A 15148-nucleotide genomic window follows, 5' to 3' on the forward strand; every position below is an offset into this window, starting at 1 on the left:
TGCACAGACTCCTGTACATCACTTTCCACCTCACCATAACTCTTAAAGTAAAGCTTCATGCCTACAGATGTTCAGTGCTGTTAACCTGTCGACTCCAAGTAAAAGATCATTTACTGAAAGATCACAAGAGATAATGTCACCAATAAAAACATGTAGTATTGGTATTTAACCAGGATAAGGATGATATAGAGACTCTTAGATACCAGATGTCTCTTTGTTTCCCCTCAAAAGACATTAAGGTTATATTTGTTCATCATCTATTTTGAAAGTGTATAAATGCGAAAAACTTACTATACTAAATCTTTGGTTAATGTTTTTATATCAGTATGGTTACAACATGATATTCCAGGCAAGACTAAAGTTAGAGCTCAGGAGCTGCAGATAGTTTAGAAGGGAAAGCATTGGGAGACACTGTGTCTGCGGGTCATTATGGTTGTATTTCCTCAGAGAACACTTGAGTAAATATGGGCAGGAAAAGTCATCTTACTATCAGGGATCATTTAACATATTTGTTCTTCTTTATTTCCATAAATTATACAATAAGTTGTATTTGTTAATTTATTTTATTGTCAAAAGTTTACTTATTGCAGGGAAATCAATAACTTTTTTTAATGAGTAACTTTCAGTTAGTCACCAATATAATTTCTTGTTACTTTGATAGTCCTTTTAATTCAATAACTTTAAAAAAGAATAACTCAGGCATAGTACAGTACAGTACAGGCATAGTACATGTCTATCAAGGTGAAGACAAAAACTGTATTTAAAAAAATCAAAAAAAAATCAAAGACCAATGAACCTTTCAAACATAAAGAGAATATTAGGAAAGCGATGACTTCTGTAAGTTTTTTCCTTTTCCTTGAATATATTATTAGCTGCTTTCAAAGCTATAAATGAACTATGTGAAACAACTTCATATGTTTTATATACTTGGTAGTGCAGAAGATGGAATATATCTCATCTAAGTAACTATCTAGAGGCCCTAAGTTTAGAGCAGTTTTGTAATTATGTGGTAGAAAGTTCTACAGCAGAAAGTAACTAGCTTTTACTTAAGAGAGTATACTATCTCTCTTTAGTGCAAGCCTAGGGATCTTGAACTCAGTTGTCAAGGCCAAATCATGGCAACTATCCACTGAAATTTGAGAGAATTATCATGATTGACTATAAACATCTTCACTTGACAGTACAGTATTGGAGTTGCCCATGGAATGAACTATAAAAGTCTATCAAGAAATAGTTATACTGATTGTACATTAAACCAAAGTTATAAAATATAGCTAAATGTATAGACACATATATGTACATACACGTGGGCCATATATATATATGGCCAGCAAGTTTAAACTATTTATTATCTGAGCCCTTACAGAAAGCTTGCCAAATGCCGAATATGGCTAAAATATCATCAGAAATATCAGGAAAAAGGTATCCTGAATTTATTAAAAAGTTGAATTAATTTGGCTAATTTGAATTAAGTTAATTGAATCACACTTTCTTAGGAATCTTAGATAATTGAAAAAGTAGGAAAATTTAATCCCAGATTCACATACTTGCAAACTTCAATAATGTCATTTAAAATAAATGTGTTTAAACTGATGCACCATGAATTCCCTGGCATCCCAAGTTTTTAGGATGTCATAAAAATATACATTTTATATAATATATAAATATAGATATACATATATATGTATATGTATGTGTATATATATATGTATAGGGTACCTAACCATGCCAATCACAGTTTGAGTCCAAATATAATTGGCAGTCATTTTAAGGCAATTCCTAAGAGTATAAGAATGATTAGTAGAACAAATTAATGATTCATATTGAAAAAAATCTCACTTTTAAGGAATTTCCAGTATTGTAAAACTGATAAATAGTTGAAAGATTAATCCTTTAACAGTAAGATTTGTTATGAGTAGCATTCTGAAAACTTGCCCATTTTTACTTCTAATATGGTGATATATCCAGTCAAAATCATGCTGATTGTCATTATACTGATCATTGCATGAGGAGTGTAATTTTTCTTCTAGTAAGAAAATTGAAGTCAAATGAAACTTCAAGACAAAATTGCTGATGACATCATTCTAAATGTAATAATTAACAGAGGCATACTCAAGACAATGTAACAATTTCTGATGTATACTTAAAGATTTTGTAAAAGCAAAAGGCAATATTTAAGGTATCACTTCAACTTTCAAGGTCTGGGATATAAGGAGCTCTAAATTCTAAATTCCCACATTCACCAATGTACTCACGACAGTCATCAGGTTCATCAGATCCATCGCCACAGTCATCCACAGTGTCACATTTCCACCAGAATGGAATACATTTGTCAGTTTTGCATCGAAACTTGAAAAAAGAAAAAAAAAGGGGGGAAAAAAAGGTTGAAAAACCCTACCTTTATATAAAATGGATATTTAAAAACTCACCAGGGCAGAGCAGCCTAGCCTACTCTCTTGCTGCAAATTTGAACTGTGGTGGTCTTAGAGAATTCCACAATAGGGAATAAATGCACGACAAGTAGCAAAATGATCTGCCAGGAAAGCATATTGTTCAGGAAAACCTCCTGGGCTTTCTGAGCACAGGCAAGCTTACCCATTTACATATGATCTATGGTTGCTCTTGCACCACCACAACAGTTATGTAGTTGCTACAGAGACCATGTGGCCAGCAAATTTAAAATATTTATTATCTGAACCTCTACAGAAAGCTTGCCAAATGCTGAATATGGCTAAAAAAAAATCAGCAGAAATCTCAGGAAAAGGTATCCTGAATTCATTGAAAAGTTGAATTAATTTAGCTAATTTGAATTAAGTTAATTGAATTGCACTTTCTTAGGAATCTTAGCCAATTTGATTAACATCTCTCTATCTGTATTCCTTAGCTACTAAAATGAGGAGTTAAAGATAATCCGGATGATCCTTTCCGGTACTGTCATGCTGTGATTCCATGGAACTGTCTGAACATAATGCCTTTAGCCATAATGAATATCTGCCCACATAAATTTTAAGAATACTTCTTTAAAGCAGTTAAAAGCAGTACAGTTATTTTCAGTTTTCAGAATTTTTAATAAATATACATGGTCTTTTGCAATAAATAAGATAAATCATCATAACTAAAAAAAAAAACAGGTACAAAAATTGCACTGGACAGTTAAAAAGGCAAGGAAGAATTTATTTAAAACTACCGCAATAGGGGAGAGAGATTGAACTGAATTCCACTGAAACAAAAGGCAGGGGTTGATTTAAGCTCTGGTGTAAACTAATGGAAAAGTATGGAGGATGTTGGCCAATATGATTAGGCCATTTGTATTTGCCAGGTGGTACTTACCAAAGCTGAGCTCCCACCTTCCCATAGAGTCTAAGACAAGCATATACTACCTTTCTTTTTCTTTCTTCCCCCCAAAAGGTGTGTAAAAGGGGGGGGAAAAAAAAAAAAATAGGGGGGGGGGGGGGGGGGGGGTGGTTAAAAAAAAAAAAAAAAAAAAAAGGAAGAGTTGGGGTGGGTGATGGATGTTATATTTTTATTTAGTATATTTTGATGAGAAAGTGTAAGTGGTTAGTAATTTTAAGTTTTTAATATTAAGAATTTATTGGATATGTTATAATAAATGGAAATGTAGATAAGGAAGGTGTGGTTTGGGAGTGGAATTGAGTTTTAAGGAAGTAGATTTGGTTTATGTTTTGGTATGAGAATTATTTTGTGGATATTTGATGGGGGGATTTGGTATGAAGTTTTTTTAGATAGTGGGATTTGTTTAGAAGTTTGGTGAATGAATTGTTGGTTGAATGATAGATTGTAGTAATTAAGTGAGTGTGAAGATAAGTATTTAAGTATTTTAAGTAATTGTTGTGCTCTTATGATTTTGGTTCTGGTGATGTGTTAATTATGTAAATTGTATCGGAATCTGTGGGGTGGAGTGTAGGTGGAGTAGTAGGTGTGTGTGTGGTTTAGAATAAACATTATTTAGTCTGTTGTATAGGATGAGATTGGAGTTCCATTACCGTGGACTCGGGAATGGGTGGTGTTGGGGGGGGTTTGGTGGGGGGATGTAGATTTTAGTAAAGAAGGTCAGAAGAAAGCTGACTTCTTGCTACAAGCATCCGCTCTTGCCCGAGCCGGAGATATTACCTGAGCTGAAACCAAGAGTCAGAAGCTTAATGGACTGAGCCACTCAGGCACCCCTATTAATGTGTTGTATTTGTTCTATCATCCTTTTCATTTAAATAGTTAAAAATTGTAAGAAAAAAAAATCTATTACAGAAGTCAGATTTTTTTTTCTTTTTCTCTCTTTTCTTTTGGAATAAACCCTCAAGTGGAAAATTAACAACAGAGAAACTAGTTGAAAATGTTATATGGCAGTAATTACTTATAAGCCATTTACCACACATGTAACATGTTGCTAGAAAAATGTTCCAGAAGGTTATATTATTGCATTTTTTATAAAAAAGGTAATCTGAATTCAAATTCTTCTCCTGACACAGAACACAGAATTATTGTTCCTACTTAACTACACTATTGACCTAATGTACATAGAGACCAAGAAAACCCAGGAAATTTATACCCTAGTGATCTCAGACCACAAATTAACTACTTTCAGTTTTAAGCTTATTCTCACAAAATAAACTAAGGAAAATCACACTTTACAAATAGAGAGTACATACATCTAAAACAATTGCCATTAAAATTTTATTTTATGAAAACCAAGCAATAGATGATAAAGTTTAGTAAGTTTCTTCTAGCACTATCAAATTATTTTCTTCATTTCAACAGAAATTCAGTGAAAAGCATATATCACAAAATTCATCTGGAATTGAAAATAGTAGTTTGACAACTTTCTACAATTTATTAATTTTCTTCTTGAAGTGTTTCTGTTGCAATTTCAATTTGAATGGCCTGAAAGCAAGGTGACATTCACTTTGGATGCTGTATGCCAGACAGATACGTAACACAAAAGAATATAGCCTAGGTTCAACTTTCCCTAATGAGATGGATTAGTGAGCTAAAAGTTTGTTCATTTAAAATATTATTAGTTTCAAGTAAGAGAAAATTTGACGCTAGCTTTTGCTGAACCTCTCTGGATACCATGAAGTTGATTCAAGGCAGATCTACATTATTTTCTTAAATAAGAGAATTTTTTTTTTCCTAGTAGCAATATGGAAGGGAATAGAGCACTGTGAATCCAGGGGAAGATCTGACTGTTCAACTGATTTTCCCGTTTTTGCTTAGCCTGTGGTCGTATCTGTGGTGGTTTTTATAAATTACCACAGGAAAAATATTACCTTTATAGATAGTGACTGGGGATATCAGGCTAACTCTGAAAGCAATTGCCCTGAACATTAAACATTTCCAGTCATTACAGTATATCAAAGTACATTAGCAAGAGGATTTCATGTCTCCTGAGTATATTCAAAGCCTTCCCAATCAAGATTTGAAAAATATTTAAAATACATATTTTAAACTCACTACATATGCCTGATTTAAATAAACACCAACTGTTGGAATTATATAAGACATGACGATTGTGCTTGCCATTTCATTTTTAATAAGAACATAAAAGGTTTGAGCTAAGAGAAGGCTGGGGTAAAATACACTTATTATGTTACTTTTTATGCTAATCAACATTTTATTCATTACTCTCAAAGGAAGATTTCTTCTATTTTGTGTCTGGGCTTCATTTTTTCATACTTAAATACAGTAACTTAAAAAAGATAAATGCTAAATATAAGTATAAAACATTCCTCATGGTAAATGTTCTCTAAGACTAATATCTTCATAAAATAAATTGCAAACTGCAATTATCACCCACAAGAAGAAGCTATAAAAAAACTACTAAATACATGTCTGTTAAAATGGATACAGGTATAAAATGCAAATTCTGCATACACAAGTGAGGTTTACTTGCAATAGAAAAAGTCTCCATTTAAAAACTAAGTAAAGTTATTTTTAAATTTACTTTTATTAGAAAATAAAAATGAATTAGCTTTAATATTTGAAGTGATAAGTGCTATAAGAATTGGATTTGATCTTATTTTTTTATCCGATTTTTATGTTCATTTTCAATTCTAATAGAATTCTTATTGGTGTGATCTGCCTATTTTATTTTTCTAAAAGTCAGTAGTATTCAGGGGATATATTGTTGGCTGCATTAACTAGACTCTAAAAAATAAAACATTATGAAAATTTTATTTTCATAAAAATGAAACAAATGAAGTGATAACTCTTTTCTTCAGGAAGTACTGCTGACAACAAAAATATCTGATCCACAATTTGTGTTGTTGTTGCTGTTCTCACTATTGTTGAATTTTTAAAATTAAAAACAAATTCATGTAAAAAAACTATTGGGGTATTTAAAAGTTCTATATATTTTAATCATATCGTCAGTGATACTAACTTGCGAAATAATTTAATTATATGAATAATATTTTTAGGGAGTGGATTTAGGTATTCATTTAATTGGTCTGATTGTTTTTTGGCATTGACTAAATATAGGTTTTCTTATATAAACTTTGAAATGTTTTATTCCCTTTACTATTAAGGAAAGCTGATGTTTTGAGATGTTCTGTGTATCAAGTGTCCTTTTCTGTTTGGCTACTGAGGTTCAGCACCTTGTATGTGGCTTAGATGGGCATCATCATTTCTACTAAGTCACGTAAGGCCACAGTGTTAGGCCCCAACAGAGTGACTCTTGGGCCACTCCAGAATAAGGGGCTAGAGGTTATTTCAAGATAATCTGAAGTTTAAACCAGAAATGGTCTAAACTAAACAGTACTAACTGAAATTGTATTTAAAAAGTTTTAAGAGGGATCCCTGGGTGGCGCAGCGGTTTGGTGCCTGCCTTTGGCCCAGGGCATGATCCTGGAGACCCGAGATCGAATCCCACATCGGGCTCCCGGTGCATGGAGCCTGCTTCTCCCTCTGCCTGTGTCTCTGCCTCTGTCTCTCTCTCTGTAACTATCATAAATAAAAAAAATAAAAATAAAAATAAAAAAAAATAAAAATAAAAAGTTTTAAGAACCTGAGATTTCTCCCTTAAATTTTCTCTCTGTGAATAGTTTGCTTATTTTGCCTCTTACAGAGACTTAAATTTCTAGTTCTCTATAGATAATGCATTGTATTTATCCAAATACTTAGGGGATTATAATTAAAACAATACACTTTGTAAAGAAAGAAGAAACTGCAACCTGTACCTCCAATTATACATCAGAACCTCCTGATGGCAGCTCACACTAATTGCACAAATACCCTTGAGTGTGTTCTCACTGCACTACAGGACAAGGGCAATAACAACACTTACTATGTACCAGGAACTTTTCCCATTTAATCTCCATAACAGTGGTCTAGAAATATTAGTATTTCCATTTAAAAGACGAGAAAACTGAGGCATCACAAGGGTAAGTAACAAACCCAAGATTATTCAGCCAATTTAAAGCAGTCGGTGTTACAAAGTGAAACTGGTTTCAGAGTCAGAGTGGTCAAGTGCCCTCAACCACTACACACACTGTCTGCCTCAAAGTGCTCTGATTTTTTGCACTGTACAGTTCTTTAGTCTGGGTGAGCTAGTATTAGCTTCTTCATTCTGAAAATAAGCACACCCTAAGAGGAATTCAGCGTTTTGCCATGAAGTCACTGCTCCAATTAGAAAACCAGCAGATTCAAAACAGAGAATTCTAGGAACACATTTAGTCATAGTTTCTTTGACAATTTTATTTTAAATAACAGAGTGACTCAAATATAACAAAATCAAATCTTAGGATTTCATAGGACTATGATACATAATTTGAAAGTAGTAATATCAAGTCCATGTAACTACCTACCATTGGGTATACATCTTAATATCTTTAGTAGAAACAATTACATGTTGGAAAAAATAACTTTTGGAAAGGAATTATTTAGATAATATAATTTTTCAATTAAAAAACTCTAGAAAATTACTTTTTGTCCAATTCATCTTTTCCCTATCACTTGCTCTGAGGAATGGGAGAGGAGCAGAGATGGTGGCAAAGCAGATTATCTAGGAATATTTGTTTATTTGTTTAAACTGTATATATCTTAGTCTTTGCCCTATGCCACAATCACTGTGCCTTCTTGAAATATGTCAGATCTCTTCAGATGATTGTGCTATATCCATTTGTGATTTGAACCATTATTCTGTGTGGGGCTTTGTAAAAAGTGGTTTTCAGCATTGTTTTTGTTTCTCTTTTGGCTTCTATCTGTATCTCCTATCTCCGAAGTTCTCATTCTCAGAATATTAGATCAACTACTTTTCCTTTACTATGTGATCCTCTATATAAAGTATGGAATGGTCATCATACTATGCTAAACAACAACAAAAAAATGATGCTTCAAAAATGGTTTAAGTCAATAAAATTCAAGCAAAGCCTTTATAATAACTTGATGTATCTTAGAATGTGGTATCTAGACCTCTACTCACCTGACTGGCTGTGCAGTTGGATAAGCAAGTCCTATTGTCAGCTGCAAGATAGAAGTTGGTGGGACATGCACAAGTATGAGTCTTTCCAGGCGCTAAAAGGCACAGATGACTGCAACCTCCGTTATTTATCATACAGAGATGTTTGGAAACTACAGATGAGAAAGAAACAGAGAAATCAAGGCCCAAATGTAATATGTGATTAGAGACAGGCCAATTAAACTTCATAACTTGTAGAACTTTGTATCAGGAAGCCATCAAGATCATACATATAATTAATTGTACTTGGTTATAAATTCTACCTGTTGCCCAATGGCATTCATTTTACCACTAAATAATTTTAAGGATGCATTTCCACAAGACAAGTGTTTTAGTAGAAAAAAAAATTGTCCATCAGAAAAATGTAGACTAGAAGCATTTTGGATGAAGACATACATATGTTTAGAAATATAAATGTAAAATAAAACAATGAAACAATGATCTACAACTAATAGTGTAGTGACTTTGTTTTCTAAGCCAAATAGTGTTTTAAGCAAAATAATCAAAACTTTATTCCATAAGGTCTGATAGAATTCCTACTAGACATATGCTTAAATAAACTGGATATATGTATCATTTGTAGAGCCCCAGAGATACATAAACATAATTCCTTTCACCCAGCATTCCAGAAAGTAAGGATCCTATAACTATTATGTAAATAAGTCATTTCAAGAATGCATTCTCTACTTCCCCAGCTACAGATATTATTGTCACTTCAACATAATATCTCAACAAATTAATAATCCTCTGTACTATCATTGAGCTTCATATTCCTTAAGAGATGTATTCATATTCCTTAATAGACATACTTGAAATCAACTGATTTCACCCTATACAGTTGTGCTAAATAATGAAATCTGGTCCTCTTTCTTAAAGCTAAATTTACACTTAACCATGGAAGAAACAAAAATGGAATGTTACTAAAGATGTTGATGTGTTTATGGAAATCATGGAAAGAATAATTACCATCAGGTTGTCTATAAGAATGATACACCTGGATATCTGTGATGGCATGCCATGAGTTAATCAGTGACAGTCTGTCTGCTCCCGAGGTTTTATGGGCACGGCTGAGTGACTTGGTTTTCCCATCAGTCCAGTAGATGTAGTCTTCAAACAATGTTAGTGCAATCACCCCTGGAATATCTTGATTAGGGACTGTAATAGGAGATGGTAAGATTAATGTTCAGTCTTGGAAGACTGCCAGTTAAAATATTCAATACTACATGGGCTGACAGATACAACTGCTACAGAACTTCATGTGAATAATTGCTGTGACAACCTGTCAGGCCAGCAAGGTTCTTTATTACCAGATAAGAGAATGCAGGACCTGGCGCAGGAGTTTACTTTGCTCAGAGTTAACCTGATTTGACCACTGGGAAGAATGCGATCCTGCTCACAAGTAATGTCTGCTTCACCAGAAACAAATACCATCCAATATTTTAGAAAAAAAAATATATATATCCATCCAGTTGTTCCCAACTTAAATCCTTAAATCTACAGGTCATTGTACTGCTTTCTCCCACCTCCAAATTGATTAAATTATATATCCAGGATGAAATCTTTATCTACCTGGAGAAAGATTGACTCTAAGCCTACCATAAACTACTTTAGTCACTGAGATTTTATGAGTATCTTTACATGCAAGATGAGCTGGGAAAGTGATGGAGGAAAATAAGTGTGACAGACAACAATGCATTAGGCAGATTTAACAGCCAAAAAAAACTGTTTAGTTGCAGGTTAAAATTATTTCATGATTATACTTTCATTTTAGGACTAAATTTAAATGTAAATAGTAGATTAAGCATCACAAGTGTGAATTTTTCATTCAAGAGATTCCAAGGTCCTATCCGGCACACGAGATATGATAAATTTGTTGGTTGGTGATTTAACGTTAAGTAATTTTAAAATGTGATAGAGTTTTCTTTCAAAAATTTTTCAAAAACTATAAATAAAGAATTTATTTATAAATTTACATGAGCTTTACAATGTTTCTCCATATTTATTTTCATATCTACTTTTAGAAATTCTGAGAAACTGTTCATTAATGAAAAAAAGGTACTATAAGTCCAGTAATAAATACTTTTTATAAATTAGATTTTCATGACCAAGAATTAATATTTGGCATATTCCTCATTCAGGAGTAACTGATAAACTTCAAAAGTTCAAATACAATTTGTTGTTTTTATTCAGCTGGGCCAAATGTGCTCAGAGAATTCACTATGACACAGAGAAAATAGAAATAAAAGCAGTAAGATGAGACTCCTCCAAACAGGTGACACTTTAAACCACTAATGACTATCACTGTAGGATCTAACTAGAAATCCATCTCAGAGTAGATACTATGCCTATAAAGGAAGCTAAAACTCAAGAAAAATCCATATGTGTATACTTTTGATGCAAGCACTGAAACTGAATTGTCTGTGTACTCCTATGGACATGAACCCTACTGCTAGGATGATAAGTGGAACAGGATAGAAAGATGCAAAGGACACTTTACCAGAATGAATCATATCTGAGTTATTTACACTAACTATTCCCACCTCCCCTCCTTAGCTGTATAAATTCATTCCAGAAAGATCTAAAAAAATGTGGTATAATGTTAATCAGGTGAATCCTGGTGATGGGTGATTACGACAGTCTTTCAACGTATGTGTATGTTTGGAAATCTTAAAATGAAAATTGGCAGAAAAAGTTGTAACTTCGAGAAAGATTCCATTCAAATTTCCTTAGATGCAAAGAAAAAGTTGTATCATTAAATATGGACTCAAAAAGATAATTATCATTTAAAAAAATCTCAGTCCACCAGAGATTCAACTAGTTTATACACAAAAAGTGGAGTTATTGTAAGAATTTTCTTAACAACTCTAATGTTTCATAGTCTTTTAATTATTCGGTAAGTAACTTATAGCTGACATTTGTTAAGAATTCTAGTACCAGGAAGTTGGCAGTGGTTTTCAGTAGGTGGCCCCACAACAAAGAATGATCAGGCCCAAATATTAATAGTTCTGAGATTGTGAAACCCTGTAGTAGTATATCTACTTTATATAGCTTGTTTTATTTAATATGCATCATTTTATTGCATAGTAGTAGGTAGATCTCACTTAATAGATAAGAAAGCTAAAATTTGGACAATTTAATACCTTGACTAAAAGGGGGATTAAAAACTGGTAAATGAAGTACTGGTATTTTAATCTAAATCAGACTCTGGCTGCTGAGTTCTTTACATTTTACCTATTAGCACTGCTTTCAAGGAAGCCAGCCTTATAGGTTAAGTATTGTAATAGACTAAATTGTTTCCTTCTTTTCCAAATTCATATGCTGAAGCCCTACTCCCCAAGATGACTGCTTTTGGAGGTAGGTAAAAGTGGGGTCCTAATTCAATATGACCAGTGTCCTTATAAGAAGAGAGAAACAGAAACACGAGAGGCGTACACATACAGGGGAAAGGTCTTGTGATGACATAGCAAGAAGCCCATCTACCGGCCAAGGAGAGAGGCCTCAGGAGAATCCAAGTCTGCCACCACCTTGGTCTGGACTTCCGGCCTCCAGAAAATAAACTGTTGTTTAAGCCATCCAGCTTGTAGTACATTGAATGGTAGCCTTAGCAAAGCAATACAAGTATATAAAGCAATAAGACTAATTTCATAAGTTCCATGTGAAAGTGCATGGGGCAGAAGGGGTTTGAAAAGGACAAACAGACTCCATGCTGAGCACAGTGCCTGACTTAGGGCTCCATGCCAGAACCCAAAGATCATGACCTGAACTGAAACCAAGAGTCAGATGCTTAACCAACTGAGTCACCCAGGCACCCTGAAAGTCAGTTCATTTAATTACTTGATTGAAATTACTTCATATTTTCAGACATGGGGCAATTTAAGTATTGCGCACATTTGCTATCTCTAAGCTTGTAGTGACTACCCACCAGATAATCTCTGTCATCAGATAATTGGTATAAATTTATGGAGATCAAAAAGGTGAACTCTTATTTCAGAAGAAACATGGCACACAGCTGAATGTACAGAAAATGTAGAAAAGGACAAGGTGATGAAATTAGTCCATTTGCCCAAAGTGACCATCTGTTTGATTTAATCCCTTGCTTGAAATTGGCTTAAAGGACAGGACTGTCACTCTTAGCCTTAAAGGCCCACTCTGGGGTTGCTCATTTAGCAAACATATTTATTTCCTAAATAGCATCAAATGCAACCTCCAGAGTATTTGTTCTAGAGAAAACAAAGTTAAAACACCCACTTACTTTAACAAGGGGAAATCCAGTCCTACATATCTAACACGTTGGATAGTAAATCCAACATTCTATTCTCTAAGAGATGGTGATTATACAACAAATAATGTCAGTGAAAATCAAGCAAACAAAAGAAAGAAAAAAAAAACACAAACAAAAAGATGTTTTTATGTTGCCTTTCTAGGAGCTTAGCTTACAACTTGGCAGTACACCTTATTTTCTTCTTGAGGACTTAAACCTCTCCAATAAGTTGACTATTTGCTTAAGCTTCTATGAAAAAAATGCCATATATTAACTGCTAAATGATAAATATAAATAAATGAATATCATGTTTCCTTTTCCATAAACAGATTTCAGCCCACACTGAGACTAAATGAGATGTTCTAAGCCAAATCATCATATATTCTGATATAAGAAACTTTCCTGATTCAGAATGAGAAAAATAAAATTGCTTATTTTTGGTTGTCTATGTTTTTACTTATTTTTACTTTGTAAATATGTATGTATATATGTGTACATGCATTCATATATTACATATATGTACATTTGTAATATATCTATTATACACACATATTTGTGTGTGTTCATATATAATTCATAAGTTTATAACAATAAATAAGTACATATAAATATAAACATGGAATGTGATGGCATGAGGGAAACATTCAACGAATTCACTGAGATGTGACTGTGTTTATGGAAATAGTCGTCAATGTTTTCTCAAAATAACAATGGCTATCCTTTTTAAGAGAAAAATAATATGACCGATTATCATATGTAAGACTGCACTTGCTTAATTAAAAGAGAAATGTGAAAAATAAAATTAAGGAACTTTTCATTTATAGGTATTCAATAGTCATATAAAATAAGACCGAAAAAAAAAAACAAAAACAAAAACAAAATTAAAAAAATAAGACCGAAAAAACAGAGCTATTGTGTGGGCTGCAGTTTAACAGGTATTTATTATGTATTTAAAGCCTATTTTAAAGCTGCTTTCTGCAGTTAAGTCTATTCTGGATAACAGCTTTATTTATTATACTGTTGCCAGCATTTCACTCAAGTATTAGGCTCTTAATTTTTATCTTATAGACTATATCCATCAGAATAAAGAAGTTGGTATTTTGCAAAAAATACATCAAAGAAATACTCTTTGTGGAGGTTTTCCTTTTTAGTCGTACTGGATGCTATCCTATCAATGTTCCTAGTAATAATGACAAATAGAATAGGTAGCAATCTGGAATGCTATTGCCTTAACCACTGCCTCACAATGAGAGTTATTCTATTACAATACTCTTGATTCTTCTTTTTTTTTTTTTTGGATAGCATTCATCATGCTAAACAAGTGTATTCCTGGATAATATCATTCTAATTTTGTAGAATTTTTAGTTTAGATACTTAACAAAATGCACCAATTACATTGCAGTATCCATCTTTTGTAGAGTTAAAATGTCAGAATTGATGCTATGGGAAGGATATAATATTGGGATAATGGCAGATTCAGCATGACTTTGCCCAATGGGTTAAAGTAGAAATTTCAATAGAGATGTTCTCTCTCTCTCTCTCTTTTTTCTTATATTTCCTCCAAGATTTACTTTAAGAATTATATGTTATTTTAAAACATTACCTTATATACAGAAATCCCTGTATTATATTATTATAAATATTATTATATTATATATATTATATGTATTTATATTTATATTATTATAAATATTATATTATAATTTATTATTTAAAAATTACTATAAAAACTTTAGCAATATTTTCTAAAGTTCATAGAATAAAACCACCAAATTCAATGATTATTATTATGAATGAATCAATACAAAGAGTAACTTGAACATTACTTTTTTTTTCTTTTTTTTAGTATAAATAATTTATATATTGTTTGGAGGAAAATACCTAAATAGTTGTCACTGTATGACTGACTAAGTTTGGAAATTTAATCTCCTAAAAATTTAAAGTACACAGCATATCAAATAAAACATTAAATTCTGTTATCCTTTCTTTTTTAATGTATTTGAAGACTCCCATTGCTTACTCTTGGTGCCATTATACCAAGTAAAGGCTCACACTCCCTTAACTTGTAATACTGCAAATTTTTTCCAACATTTTCATTGTTTTTAATATCTTCTAATCTCTTTTGTGTCAGTGAGGTTTCCTGGAGTGAACAAAGAACATATTTTTAAATTATAATTGAAAAATTTTTAATAAATGAATTATTTACAATGGTGTGGGCATGGCCAATGGACTGATGCTGATGGATTGTATTTTCCTAGGTCTGTTATCACAACCTGGTGCAAGCTATAGTCTAGGGAAAAGAACCATGAAACAAGAACAGTGATCATTCAGTGGAAGAGCTCAGCCACTGCCAAACCACTGTGGTCGGGCCTGAGGGATGGGAAATAAATAAATATTCCAACATCTTCCTCCATTCA

At 32.7% G+C, this 15148-nt stretch overlaps 1 protein-coding gene across 1 annotated transcript in view; it reads right to left on the bottom strand.

Annotated features, from left to right (window-relative positions):
• The window catches only part of LOC129495604 (low-density lipoprotein receptor-related protein 1B), a 1831349-nt gene that overhangs the window by 186491 nt on the left and 1629710 nt on the right, over positions 1-15148 (bottom strand). Inside the window, exons 61-63 of the mRNA XM_055303278.1 lie at positions 9437-9625; positions 8435-8583; positions 2256-2349 (exon numbers count right to left, since the gene is read on the bottom strand). Coding sequence (XP_055159253.1) covers positions 2256-2349; positions 8435-8583; positions 9437-9625 — 432 coding nt within the window. The remainder of the gene's footprint in view (positions 1-2255; positions 2350-8434; positions 8584-9436; positions 9626-15148) is intronic.

Source organism: Nyctereutes procyonoides, unplaced genomic scaffold, assembly GCF_905146905.1.
Source record: "Nyctereutes procyonoides isolate TBG_1078 unplaced genomic scaffold, NYPRO_anot_genome, whole genome shotgun sequence".
Classification (NCBI taxonomy): Eukaryota; Metazoa; Chordata; class Mammalia; order Carnivora; family Canidae; genus Nyctereutes; species Nyctereutes procyonoides.